The following is a 15,022-nucleotide window of genomic DNA, read 5'->3' as shown; positions in this document are numbered from 1 at the left end:
AACTGTTGGGCAGGCTGGATGAAATGGCTTGGCTTGGGTCTTGGCAGGCCTTTCCCAAGGCACCCGCACCGCTCTGGTGGGAGCGGTGCTCCCTCGCGGTGTTTTCCAGGCGGTCCTGCAGGGAGAAGGTACACGCTGCTCCGCACCAGCCCCGCAGAAGTGATTCGTGCTCTCCCTGGAGCGCACGTCAAGCACGGGAGTGCTTGAGGCTTCCTCGTTCTGGTTCTGTGATCTAAGGAGCTGGTTGGTTGAACTTCTTTCGTGCTAGCTTAACCCTATTTATTTTAATGAAGTCACTTTTCGTCATTAGTAGAGAACGAGACCTTTACATCGAGTCTGATCCTAAACGCTGCCATGCGCTGGAGTACACTGAAACACAGATGCCTCCCCATCCTTCTCCCTTTGCATCCCTTCCCCGTCCTCACAAGCACTTACTCTTTCAAAGGATATTTCAAGCCTTCCTCTTCTCTGCTTTCCCTGCTAAATTTTTTTCTTCTCTCACCTTGTCGTCCAGTTTTCTTCCCTCCTTTCTCTCATGTCTGGCAGCCTCAGGACTCCCTCCCTTCTTGAGGAGGGTTTGGAGCTCTTCAGGTTTGCAGATTTTAAAGCCAGAGAGCACTGTGATGATCTAGTCTGGACCATACAACCTCCTTCAATTCATTGCTTGAATTACTGGATGCCTTTCGTAACCAAAACAGGATTATATTTATCTAGTCTCAGCATCCTATCACTGTGCTACATCTTTGGTAGCTATGTGAAGAAGCCTTCTTTCAGCAACTTTCTTTTCCCCACGTTGGCACTTAGCTAAATTGTGATCATCCTTCAGCTTCTCCGTTTCATTCACTTGCACCTCTCCCCCTGCATTTCTCAGTATCCTCAGAGAATGATTTCTTGACCTTAGCGCTTCAAATATCCCTCAGAACTCCTCTCTTCTGAGCTTTTAAGCTTTTACAAAGTGCCATGTGCAACTGCCAGGTCAATTTTTCTCCTCAGCATTGGGAAGTTTTTCTAATCTGAGACCTTGCCCTGTGAAAGGCACGGTCACTAAAATTGCTAGTAAATGGTTAGGTTGTACTTTTCATCCGGATTCTCTTTGCTTATGTTGGCCAGACCCACAGCCTGTGGGTCATGATCCCTTTCCCATGGCACTCACAGCCACAATGAGTACAAATCAGAGCTCTTTTCCTCCGTACTCCTGAGAGCTAATATTTTTCCACCTAACCAACCTACATAAAAGGTTTTTTTGAGTCTTTATCATCCCTTGTCTTTGTGAAACTTTCTTTCTAGCTTTTACCCATTTATCTCGCTTATACCTCATATTAATTTAAAATATAACCACTTACTGAGATGAAAGCATAGAAGCAGACAGCCACCAGAGCTTTACAAGCCCAGGTACTATATTTAAAATATTTTCAGGTAACTTAACCAAAATCAACATGTTTTCATGACACAGCGGGGGAGAATGGGGCGCTCAAAAGCTCTTTTGGCATTGCAATTCCTTTCTGGAAATTAAGATTATACAGCCCAGGTGGTGGTTGGAATTTCTGAGGTTATGTTAAAGAGCACTTTCTAAAAGCCATTGAGGTCAGCAATCATTCAAAAATTATTTCTACATGCTGCTTTGCCTTAAGAAAAGGAGGAGCCCTCGGAGAAATGTTTAGAAACTGGAAAGGAGAAGCAACAATTTTACACTGCATTTCTCCTTCCACCGATAAAATACCTGTTCGTGTGACCACGTCCGTTCTGAGCCGTCCTTCACACAGATGTCTAGCCTCAGCTCAGTCCCCATGGCTCCGTGTTTACTGTCCACACAGAGATTGGCTGCCACATTTCGAATCTGCAAAACCAAGCAGCAACATTTCACGTTAAACCAGGCTGCAGAATAGAGCTTCCAGCATTAGGGGGTTAGGAGTTCAGCCCTCTCAGTTAGAAACCGAAGGGCTCGAGACTGACCATTAGTTATATAAAACTGGTGCAACTTACTTTTCACAGGGTAGAGAGCCACCGTCCTGGAATGAACTATTCTTTTTGTGAACAGCTTTAGAAGCAGCAAAGTTTGAAATACTCTGCTTAACAAATGAAAGGTAGGTCTGTATGAAATATTTTCATGCAAAGAAACTAAGAGGAAAAAAAGTCTGAGAAGCTGAAAGCTTGGTCTGACTGCTTCTTCCCTCCTACCAGAGCAAGAAAGATCAACTGCATTAAGAGGAAATTATTTCCGTATGAGTCTCTCACAGGCTTTGAAGCAATATTTCTTGAAAACTTAGGCACGCCCTGTTCCAATGCTTGTTCTTACTTTGACACAATAACACCGTTGTAGAGGTCACACACTAGGGCTCAAAGTGCATAAAATTAAAAAGTACTTACCAAATTTGTACCAAGACTGTGCTTACCCATGCAGGTTCCTTGTGCTGTCTGCATGCCTTCTGCAAACACTCCACAGTGTAACTTATTCTTAAAAGGAAAATCTCATTTTTGAGACTGAAGCAACTGAGTAATAATTAATCTGTGACTATCAGTCATACCAGTTAAGTACTGCTGCTGCCATGTACATTTTTCTGGAAGACTGGATTGAAAAGGAGTGTGTTGCCAACTGCCACCAAAAAAAGGAAAATCGCAGGTTTCTGTTGCAAATACATGCACATTTCTCCTTGAGTACCTTAGTTGGGCTATTTAAAAATCCTTTAGACACCTCCAGAATGAGGAGGATTTCTTAAAAAACTTGCCCTGTCAATGACATACACAGAAACTGAGCAATCAAAGTCCGCGTACATGCATGGAGATGTGCACAAATTCTGTATGTATAATATCTAGAAAGCAGGTGCACATTTGGACATTCTGGTCACTACTTTGATCCTTATTTTAAAAAAAGAGAAGCTAGATGCTGAATGGAGATACAGTTGAGAATTGTATTTTTCCATGGAAAATATTTTAGAAGTCGCTGTTGTTGCCGTATTACATTAGACAAACGTAAACATTGCCACTCTTAAATACTGCATACCTCACACAGAAAAGCAAAAGATGGAAAACTCAGCACAGCACAAAACATTGCAAGGTGGGGCAATCCTCATGCTTGTAAGGCACATGAGAGAGCTACTCCGCTCTTTTTCTCATTCTGGAGGACTGGAATCGAGTCTATTCACCACGTTCTAAGAAAGATTTAGACAGATGGGAAAGCAACAGGAGCTGGAGAAAATGTAAAAATGTCACCTACAGGAAAGGTTTTAGGAGCTGCATTTGTTTAGCCAAGAAAAGAGCAGATTGGGCAAAGGATGGGAGCATCAGTTTGAGCATCTGGCTCCAAGAACCTCTGAGCCTTCACCAGTGCTCAGAGAAGTATTCTTCTAAAACATGGACAAGCCCAGTTCTAGGGTATTTTTTCTTATTTCGATACAATAAAAATTGCCATAGATGAGTTAAAACACTAGCATTTCATACACACAACCAGATGCAGAAACCCAGCACTGAGCCCCACAGTACAAAGGGTCATGTTAACTGAAAAAAAGGATGAAAGGTAATTAGTTCTCAACAACCCTGCCTTCATTTTCCTCTCACCCAGCAAAAGAGACAGGAAAGAATAATGAGAGGAATAAATTTTGTATTTTTGAAGTTTCATGTGAAATACCTACTCCAAGTATAATTTGTTGAGTGTTCAATCATTTCTCAGTGCACTTAAATTTACATTGTATAAGTAAAGATTACAGGCCTAATACAAAATTAAATGATATATCAATTCTGTTCTTAAAGCATGCAAGCTAATTAAAATGGAGCTGCTAACAATTGCCATTAATAATTGGGGTATATTTATGGATTCAGAATTGTAAAATGACAGTGAATACACTCCACATCCAATGAATGCTTATTGGATTGAAGAGCTTCCATAATTTTGTCTTGATGGCATTGCTCCATCCTGTTCTCAGTCATTTGGACTATGTGGTAAATTTCATAGAATCATAGAATGGTTTGGGATGGAAGGGACCTTTAAAGGCCATCTAGTCCATCCCCCCTGCAGTGAGCAGGGACATCTCCAACTAGATCAGGTTGCTCAGAGCCCCATCCAGCCTGGCCTTGCATGTTTCCAGGGATGGGGCATCTACCACCTCTCTGGGCAACCCGTTCCAGTGTTTCACCACCCTCATCGTGAAAAAATGTCTTCCTTATATCTAGTCTGAATCTACCCCTTTTTTAGTTCAAAACCATTACCCCTTGCCCTGTTGCAACAGGTCCTGCTAAAAAGTCCCTCCCCATCATTGTTACAGGCCCCCTCTAAGTCCTGAAAGGCCGCAAGAAGGTCTCCCCACAGCCTTCTCTTCTCCAGGCTGAACAAGCCCAACTCTTTCAGCCTTTCTTACTAGAAAAGAGTTCCATCCCTCTGATCATTTTTGTGACCCTCCTCTGGACCCACTCCTACAGGTCCGTGTCCTTCCTGTGCTGAGGACCCCAGAGCTGGAGGCAGTGCTCCAGGTGGGGGTCTCACCAGAGCAGAGCAGAGGGGCAGAATCACCTCCCTCGACCTGCTGGCCACGCTGCTTTTGATGCAGCCCAGGATAGGGTTGGCCGCCTGTGCTGCACACACACATTGCCAGCTCACGTCCAGCTTTTCATCCACCAGCACCCCCAAGTCCTTCTTGGCAGGGCTGCTCTCAATCCCTTCATCCCCCAGCCTGTATTGATACCGGGGGTTGCCCCGACCCAGGTGCAGGACCTTGCACTTGGCCTTGTTGAACCTCAGGAGGTTCATGTGGGCCTACTTCTCGAGCTTGCCCAGGTCCCTCTGGATGGCATCCCGTCCCTCAGGAGTGTCAACCGCACCACTCAGCTTGGTGTTGTCTGCAAACTTGCTGAGGGTGCACTCGATCCCGCTGTCTATGTCATTGATGAAGATATTAAGCAGTACTGGTCCTAATATGGACCCCTGAGGGACACCACTTGTCACCGATCTCCAGATGGACACTGAACCATTGACCACTACCCTCTGGATGCGACCATCCAACCAATTCCTCATCCACCAAACAGTCCACCCATCAAATCTGTATCTCTCCAATTTAGAGAGGAGGATGTTGTGGGAGACCATGTCAAAGGCCTTACAGAAGTCCAGACAGACGACATCCGTAGCTCTTCCCTCATCCACTGATGTGGTCACTCCATCATAGAAGGCCACTAGGTTGGTCAGGCAGGACTTACCCTTGGTGAAGCCATGCTGGCTGTCTCAAATCACCTCCCTGTGCTCCATGTGCCTTCATATAGGTTCTAGGAGGATCTGTTCCATGATCTTCCCAGGCACAGAGGTGAGGTTGACAGATCGATAGTTCCCAGGGTCCTCCTTTCTACCCTTTTTAAAAATGGGTGCAATATTTCCCTTTTTCCAGTCCCCAGGGTCTTCACCTGGCTGCCATGATTTTTCAAATATGATGGAGAGTGGCTTGGCAACTACATCAGCCAATTCCCTCAGGACTCCGAGATGCATCTCTTCAGGCTAGATATGTTCAGGTTCCTCAAGTGGTTATGAACCTCATCATCTCTTACAGTGGGAGGGACTTTGCGCTCCCATTCCCTGTCTTGCGGTCCATCCACTTGAGAGGTGTGGGAAGAGAGGCTGCCAGTGAAGACTGAGGCAAAGAAGTTGTTGAGTACCTCAGCCTTCTCCTTGTCCGTTGTTACCAGTTTGCCAGTCTTGCTCATCAGGGGAGTATGCTTTCTTTGACCTTCCTTTTCTGGCTGACATACCTGTAGAAGCCCTTATTATTCCTTGCATCCCTTGCCAAGTTTAGCTCCAGCTGCGCCTTGGCCTTCCTGACCCCATCCCTGCACAACTGGGCAGTGCCCCTATACTCTTCCCAGGATACCTGTTCCTGCTTCCACTGCCTGCGCATTTCCTTCTTGCCTGTTAGTTTGACCAGCAGGTCTTGACTCATGCATGCTGGTCTCTTGCCTTCCTTGCCTGATTTCTTACACCTGGGTATTGAGAGCTCTTGTGCTCTATGGAAAGCGTCCTCAAGGATCTGCCAGCTCTGTTCTGCTCCCTTGTCCCTGAGGGCAGTTTCCCAGGGGGTCCTACTGACTAACTCCTTAAAGAGCTGGAAGTTTGCTTTCCTAAAATTCAGGGTCCTGACTCTACTCTTCAGCTGACCCATATCCCTCAGGACTGTGAACTCCACCTGTGCATGATCACTGCAGCCTAGGTTGCCTCCAATCTTGATGTCACTGATTAGCTCACTTGTGTTGGTGACCGACAGGTCCAGTATCACATCCCTTCTGGTAGGGCTGTCTATTACCTGGCTTAAGAAGTTAACCTCAATGCATTCCAGGAGTCTCCTGGATTGCCTACAGCTCACCGTGATACTTTTCCAGCAGATGTTGGGGTGGCTGAAGTCCCCCAGCAGGATGAGAGCCTGTGAGCATGATGCCTCCTGTAGCTGGAGTGGGAGGCTTTGTCAATAGGCTCCCCTTGATCAGGCGGCCTGTAGTAGATGCCAACCAAAGGTTCCCTTTGTTGCCTCTGTCCCTGATTCTTACCCATAAGCTTTCAACCTGCTTGTGGCTATTCCTCAGAGACAGCTCTTCACACTCTATCCATTTCTTGATGTAGAGGGCAATGCCTCCGCCCCTCCTTCCTTGCCTGTCCCTTCTGAACAGCCTGTAGCCATCGACAGCTGCACTCCTGTCATGGGATTCGTCCCACCAAGTTTCAGTAATGGCAACTAGGTCATAAATTTGTTCTATGCATTTCTGGGAAAGGTTTGAGCTGAAGCTACATTTAGTTCCTTCGCTGCTGGAATCTGTCTCCTGTTCTTTATTTCTTCTCCTCTTCCCTCTGCTCCTGAAAGGTTTGCCTGAGGTAGTTTTTCCTCTGCTTTGTTGCAGCTTACATGTTAGCTCATCCTTTTTATTGTTTTATCCTTCCTTTCAACTGCAGAGGGGTCGCAGTTTGTTTTTCATTTTCTTTTTGTAATACAGGCATTTCAGTCGAGTCTGTGCTTTTGTTTTCTGGTGTTTCTGTGTGGCCTTGGCAGTTGCTAGAAACTGAACTGAGCCATCGTGCTGCTGCCAGAACCGCGGGGAGTGATCTGCCGAGCACCAGCACCATACGGCCTGCAAATCCCCTATGATGCTTTCATGGAAGAAGGAAGGAAAGCAGAAGCACAGCAAGGAGAGGCTTTTTTCTCATTTATACATCAATATGCATTTGAACTGCCTTGTCTCCAGTCACTCACACAATGGATTTTGAATTTTTAAGGTTATGAGTTACAACTAGCAAAGAAATAACTAGTACTCCTAACACACTCAATTCCCAACATTCGTATTTGTGCAATTGTAGAGACTGGGGGTGAACAGGAGATAGATTTTATCACCCATGCAGGTAGGGCATTGAGTTGCTACATGCAACGCTTATTTGCTCAACCTTAAATGCTTAATGCATTTGTACACACAGATAAGCATATGCGAAAAGCGTGCTTTTGAGGAGTCCGTATGGACTAACAAGAATGGTTAGCAGTGATCTTAAAGGCTGGTCTAGAATTAAAGAAATTCCGAAAAAAGCATGGGACACTACATGCAAGTCATTATGCATATTCAATTCTTGAAATGCCATCCTAACACATGTTTGGACATAGATTCTAAGACTACAGGCCCTGTAGTCCTTATAGAGAGCAGATGGAGTGTAAAAGCACAGAGAATACAAACCCTAGGGGGTCTGTTTTCTCCCTCTTCTGTGCTGGAAGTCTCCAAGCAAGGACGTACAGGCTTCTCAGTGCTGCTCCGATGCTTGGGAACAAAGGCATGTCACCTGAGTGGGATTTCTGTTGGTGTAGCAGCTGACTTCTGTGCTTTAAATGAGGGAGGAAGCTATAAGGAGAAATCACTAAATACAGTAATCCTTGGGTTTTACAAAAAGCAGTTAACTTATGTTAAAACTACAGCTTGCTTTCTCTAAGTTAGCCAGCCCGTGTTAAAAAGACTTTTCGCCAGAGTAGGCCAGGCCTTGAGAAAGAAGTAGCTTAGCTCACCGGCCCTGCAATGGGGAAAGAGGAATGTGATGTAAAATATAGGAGCTGGAACACAGGAGAACAGAAGGCCTGAAAGCCTAGACCTTAGGTCTGAAGAAGACACTTATCTCTTGACATTTGAAGCTACTGATTTGATAGACAGGTATTCAAGGAAAAAAAAATGTTGGTACACCTGTCGAGAAAGGAAAAAAAGTAAAAAAAAAAAAATAAAAAATCAGGGGTTTCCAAACAGCGTTTACATATTGCAGAACATATGGTCTGCCAGATAACTTGACCTCTGGCTAAATTAATGTTGGAGTTTTGCAGAAAGCCAGCAGTTACATGATTTAATAAGCTCCCCGTTGGAGAGGCAGATTAAGATGGTCTAGCACTACACTCTCAAAAACATTGTATTTGCCATTAGTACTCAAGCATGGAAGAAACTAGAAAGCAATGGATGTGTTGTTTACCATGATAATCTTCTTGTCAGAAGATTAGAGTCTTCTGAGGAAAATGAAGGGTCGCAGGCCATTGATACAGCCTGCTAGTATTAATTTCGAGATTTTTGAACATTGTGGTGGGAGCTGTGTAATGACACACTTGCACGCTCCATGTTAAATGAAGAAAAAACTGAGATGACCTCCTCCCACACCCATACGCTTTGAAGGAAAGTGAATTTCCCCCTTCCTTTTAAGGGTATTTTAGGCTGAAAAAGACATTTCAGAGGGAAACTAAAGCTTCCCAGCGCCCAGCAGTTATATTGACCAATTTTCTTTGATAATTCTAAAACTCTATAAACAGGCAAACGAGTTCCTGCAAGATTTGCTGTTGAGGTTGTGGGTGATGTCCTGGCTTCAGCAGCCTTGCCCTGCCTGTGCTGAAGCCAGGCTGTCACCCAGCATCACTTCAGCCTTCCTGGGGGCAGAAGGGGGCAAGTCAGAGAGGGAAAGGCACTCGCAGGGGTCCTGGGAGCTACCCTGTATGCTAATCACGGCACGAAACTGTCTGCACCAAAGGCAAAAAGTGGGAAAGCATAGCAATCTAAAGACAATTTTATGTTCAGTATGGTAATCTGTTAGAATGATGAATGTGGAGATGGTGCTGGGACTATCCTTAGCGTGTCCCAATAGAGCAACAAGAGAGGCACCTTGGTGCTATCAACTTATATAATACTTTCCATACATCTGATTTAATGTCTCAAATAAGAAAGTGGCTGTAGCTCTTAGAAGACATTAGCAATGTTCATTTATGTTGCTTTTTTCATTTGAGCAGCACTTAAAGCCAGCTTTAGTGCACTGCTTACACTCTCAGATAACCCTAGGGCCATCAACATCTACAGATCAAATATGGAAAAATGAGCCACCTTTCCTGTCAACTGATACGTAGCAATTTTAGAAGTATTTATCTTTTGTGTGAGCCATAAAAAGGAAAAGTTGAAGTTAAAAGAAGTCAAGCACTGCCAAAGACCTCACTGAAGAAACAGAGGACTCTCTTACTCAGTGCGACACTGATCCCGATGAAAGAATTTGAACAGCCCAGCTGTGCAGCACTTGGTCTGCGCAGGGCAAGGAATAGCTGCTTATACCGCTTTTGTACAACAGATGTGTGATGCTTGGTGGGTTGAGATTGACTCATTAAGGATAAGCATGACACTTTAAAAAAAGAAAGTAATCAAAAGAAAAGTTAGTAGGTTCTTAGGCTTTAATGTTTTTCAAACGTGCTACTTGACTTAATTTCATGGGTGACATTTTCATGTCAGTGCTGTAAACCAATTCTGTAAAATCCATAAGTTTGGGACTGAAAAAGGGAGTATTATCAGGTCCTACAGCTTAGCACTTCTGCAGTGACTGAGACTTGCTGTGTATTAAATCATTGAATAACAAGTTTGTGTAACAGCAAATGAAACCAAGCTTAAATATTTCCCTTTTGACTGAGTAAAACAATTTTTTTTTCATATCACCTTGACTATAGGACTCATGAAGTCTAAAATAAATTACAATGGCTGACATTATATGATTGAGTCACTGTAAAATGTGTTTTTGAAGATATTGTTGGAAGCTGTGATATCCGCACAATATATTCATGCTGGACCACAGCTTGTAGATTCATGAGTACTTCCTAAGTAAACATTTCGTGTCCAAATCTCACCTAATGCAGCTATTGTTTTAACTTCCTTCAACAGGATTTCAAATACACATTACAAATAAATTATTCTGTCTTGGAAAGAGAATGGGATGGGTATTACTGTTTTTCAACTAGTAACATACTTTCCAATATATTTGGAAAGATAAGAACAAAACCTAATTGAAAACTTTCCTTTTTTCCACGGTGGGAGAGGAAAGAGTACAGTTATCTCACCCAGACACAGAACTGACAGTCTCACTAACCTTAATCTGTCTGGATTTGCTGTTACATTGCTTTACTGCACATATTTCAGATGTTACAAGGCAGAACAGAATAGCAAGGGAACATATCCTGCCAGCTACAAAGGACAAAAGGCACAAACAAGCAGAAGAGATAAGGCCATGACAAGTGTAGCGAAGAATATTGGTTTTTGTTTTGCAAATTTTCTTCTTTTCCATCACGAACAGTTTTTGTCAAGAAATATAAGAGTCAGATTTTAAATAAATGCGTGTGCAAAAAAAAAGGGAGTTGTGCAGAGGCTGTTTATGAGATGTCTGCTTTCATACCACACGCTTTTACTAGCTAGATATCAAAATACTGGAGCCAAAACTTGTCTGAGTACCTCATTGTTTATTCTTTCTCAGACTGGCATAGGCAAGTAGATGAAAAGTCTTTCCAAATGAAAGTAAGAGGATACTAAATGACAGTCAGTCTTGGCACAGACTTTTGGTGTGTACAATCAGCAAGGTTTCTAGAGCTGCTTGAGTCTTACAAAGCAATAACACACAGGCTGTTTTCCTCTTCCAGCTTCTAATTATGACAGCCACTGACCTTCAAGTTTGTTCAAGTTCCTTGCAAGTGCCAACAAATTAATTAAAACTTCACAGGAATGTGACAGTCTTAGGAAAAAATAGAGTAGTTGGGCTGAAACTTCTCTTGCTATTTTAGAGAAAGTACATTTTAGAGGAAACAGAAAGCCTTTGGTCTTCACTTCTTTCCTAAGAACTCAATAAGTGCTTTTAAGGTACGGATTTGATACCGCTGCTATGATCTTTGATTTACTTTTAAAAAGTCTTGCTTTTAGGCAAAGAGTACATTAATATTGCTGTGAGAAGAATTAATACCTGGATCACAATCTCTTCCACTTAGACCCCCTGTTTGAGTTAAGGGTTGTTCAGCTTGCCAGAGAAATTACACATCCCACGATCACAGTCCTCCGAGGATGCACTTGCATACATGTGAAAGATGATGAAGGAAGATCACAGCAGCAGTCACAGCACCCTGATCCAGCCTGACTTCTACTGATAAACTTGTTATCTCTTGGGATACAATAATCCCATAAAGTGTGGGCAGCAGTATCAAAGATGTAAGAAACATTAACAACAAAGGAATTAATTATTGCCAAGAAGTAGCAAACAGTAAGGCACATATAAATTGAAGTTCCTTTGAACATCTGTAACTGGTAGCTTACAAAGAAGAATTAAGGACTGCTACTACCACAGAAAGTTGTTTTTAAAATTTTGCAATGATGTAATTTGCTTTTTTAAAAAGAAATTCTGGAGAATAGTAGAGGCACCTATGTTCAGAAATCCCCTGCATCGTCCAGCCTTGACCACTGGGGATACGCAGAAGTGTGAGGGGTCTTACCAAAAGTTTTGGTCAAAGTTTCAACTTCATCCTTTGGTTTCAAATATAAAAGGTAGTTGTCCGAGATCCCCAAGAACATCTCCAGCAAAATCAGAGAAGGCCAGAACTCACAGTACAGATATTCCTATGGTTTTTAAAAAAGTAGCACAATACACTGAAAGAGCAAAGCCTTCTTTATAAATCTGAACGAATTGAGAGGAAAAAGCCCTCTATGTGCCACCTTTCCATGGAGTGAATCCACTTTAGTTCCTAGAGGTAAAAGGCCACTGCAATTTTTCAGCTCAGCTACGGAAGTGATTTCCTGGCCCTGCACTCTTTGTGTTTTCATTTCTTCTACTTAAAACAAACTGTCAAAGCAAGGTGTGCTATGGCTCTGCTCTTCAGAGAGGTCTGAATGCAGAACATCTTTGATCGCGGGCAGAGAGTTCCAGCGGGCTGTTTGCTTGCCCCCTGCTCTGGAGTGATGCTTGGATATTGGCTTCTCTTCGGTCGTCCCTCCCTCCCCTTATCCCCCCAAATGAGAAATTGCATTTGTCTGCTAGTAGTACTCGCTCATGACAGCACTTACAGAATGCAGACCACAAGCTGAGCAAAATCAGTCTTTTAAAAAGAAAAGTATCCAGGTTTCACTTGTCACACTTGCATGTATGAGCAAAACAGAGCAAACCTAACTCCACCTACATACAATTGTCCTTGTAAGAACAGGAGGAGGTATATAAGTGGATATGCAAAAAAAAAAAAAAAAAAAGTGTTGACTTCAGACCTCCTTTTTACTAAGGTGATTCTCAGCATCTAAAATCATCTTGTGACATGCGATAATGAGTGCTACATACTCTTTTCCACATTCTTGTCCTCATTGTGCGTGCATCTTATGGCCTGTACACATAAAATTGTAATGAAGTATAAAAGGGACAGCGATAGTGCTAAGACATGACAGTTTCTCATTTTAATGGCTAGTCCAGGGATTGTTCCAATCACTGGGAACTCCTTTAATAACACTACTTATCATAGGAACTAAACCTAATTTCATAATTTTAATTTCCTGTAATGTAAAATGTTAGACTCATTTAAATTCGATCTAATTTGTGTATTCCTCACCTCTCCCCAGGCAGCAGGTGGAGGCTCCACAGGAGGGTAATATTTGGGGACATCCCAAGCCACTGCAGCCATGAACCACTTGAAATCTTTACATTTAAGGTGCTTGCGAAGTTCCTTCTGAGCAGAGATATCACCAGTTGAGAGATGTCTGTACTCAGGCCGTCGCTGGTAAATGTACTCTGCAAACTCATCCATCCATGTCTCTGCCACGCGCTTCAGGTTCTGTGCAGCAGAAAAAAGCAATCATTAATTTCTTCATGCTTTGAGTGAATGATATTTCTAACAGGGAGAATTAAACAAAACAAAGTTCAGTAGTCCACACAGCTTTTAAGCTTAGCTGGTCTAATTTCTCAGTCTTAAAATATGGAAAAATACCGGTAAATGTATGCTATCTTCATACTGCTTAGTCACCTAGCAATTCCTACCTATTTTTTAGGGTCAGGTCCTACATGCGCATGTATGGGGGCAAACAGTCACGAGCTTGCCCTGCCCCATCTCACAGCTGGTTTTGCACCACCTTTGGACTGGAAGCTTCGCTGTGTTGGCATGCTAGTAAGTCTGTGCAAAAGCATAACAAATAGCCCTGAAGTGGAGCTGACCTAAAGCAAAGCAGCTCATGGGACAGGTATGGCAACTTGTGGCTTTCTGCACTCATCCTGTAGACATATCTAAGACTATTTCTGTTCCATGAAACCCAGTTCTGGCTTATGTCCCACAAAGTTTATTTTTGTTGGCATTTTACAGGAAACAGAATTACCTATTTTGTTGCATAAGCATTTATTCAAATTGTAATTAATTAAATTAGCTGACTCAAATTCTAAAATAAAAAAAAGACTTGTAAGGAAAAATCCTGAATAAATGAGACTGAAGTGATGTATTTCATTGTTATTTAGCATCATGGATTCTAAATAGGCTAGGGACAACTCTTTCTGTGTTTTTGTTTGTTTTTAAAATTCCTCCTGCAGCTTAATCCACACAAATTTATATGCAGATGTCGTCGTGGAGTACAGGCTTAGTCTATTCTGCATTTCCACAGCTGCCCAATAACCTCGTATCCCACCAACAAAGCAACATCTCACTGGATGACACTGAGACACTAGGGTGTTCTTATTGCTTTGTTTGTAAAAACAAGATCATCAAATTTTGTAATATTCTTTTTATAGAACACTAACTGCAAAATGCTGAGATTTGCTCTGTAATAAGCTGGAGGACAATATACATCTGATTATCATCAACATAAGGTAATGTTTCTTCTCAGAACGTTCTCTACATCTAAGTAAGCCTGATTCGTACTCTGATTTGCTTTCAAGATTCATTTGAAAATTCCTTTCCTGAATTTTATTAATCCACACAAACTAAACGTCTCTGAACTAATAAGGCTTATCTGAATACAAAGACAGCAAGATACAGAAAAAACAAAGTACTGTTAGCTGACACTGCAAGATAAGTTTCTATGTGCTTTCTCTCTGTGAAGCAAATACGTTAAAACCTACAGGGATAAAGCAAGTAAAATTAAAGCAGCATAAGAAATCACAACACTTATATCCCTATTAAAAAATGGCCCGCGCCCCACATAAGGTTGATTTTTGTTGTAATTTCATGAAAACCTAAAATACTTTACAAGAAATTAGAATTCAAGAATAGAGGGACCGGGTAGGACTAAGAAAACCAGAACAAATTCAAGAACATCTAAATGACAATCCCACCTTTCTGGCAGAAACCCTGTAACACAGAAATCCCCTGAAAAGTAAAAATACTATGCGATGAGACCTTGTAGATGAGGCCAAAATACGATTAAGTACATTAAACTAAGAAGCCAAAATCATGAAAATAGGTCTGATCTTTCCAGCATATTTTCCACTAGTAAATGCTGTACGCCTCATTTACTATCATGCAAATGCAGTTTAAGACTGTTCTAGAAAATATCATACTATTTCTTTTAGTCACTTTCTCTGATAGTGCTATTTTCATATTTTAAAACCATACTGTAAAAGGAACCATACAGTAAAAGTACAGTAAAAAGATTCTCTTAGGAAAGAAAAATGCAAAGTAACTCTGGCAAAGATTTACCTCATCAATATTAAGAGTAGTCTCTGCTGGAGCTTCCTCTTTAGTTATCTGGCTAAGCTAAAAGAACTGCATTCAACTTTAGATAATTATAACTGAAT

General features: G+C 42.2%; 1 protein-coding gene across 1 annotated transcript in view; it reads right to left on the bottom strand.

Annotated features, from left to right (window-relative positions):
• The window catches only part of GALNTL6 (polypeptide N-acetylgalactosaminyltransferase like 6), a gene marked incomplete at both ends in the record, with an annotated part of 483,371 nt that overhangs the window by 11,921 nt on the left and 456,428 nt on the right, over window positions 1–15,022 (bottom strand). Inside the window, 2 exons of the mRNA XM_082315259.1 lie at window positions 1,721–1,837; window positions 12,855–13,076. Coding sequence (XP_082171385.1) covers window positions 1,721–1,837; window positions 12,855–13,076 — 339 coding nt within the window. The remainder of the gene's footprint in view (window positions 1–1,720; window positions 1,838–12,854; window positions 13,077–15,022) is intronic.

The sequence above is a fragment of the Platalea leucorodia genome (genome assembly GCF_965183815.1).
Source record: "Platalea leucorodia genome assembly, chromosome: 6".
Taxonomy (NCBI): Eukaryota; Metazoa; Chordata; class Aves; order Pelecaniformes; family Threskiornithidae; genus Platalea; species Platalea leucorodia.
Note: the sequence above shows the minus strand (reverse complement) of the source record. Positions and strands in the feature narration are given on the sequence as shown.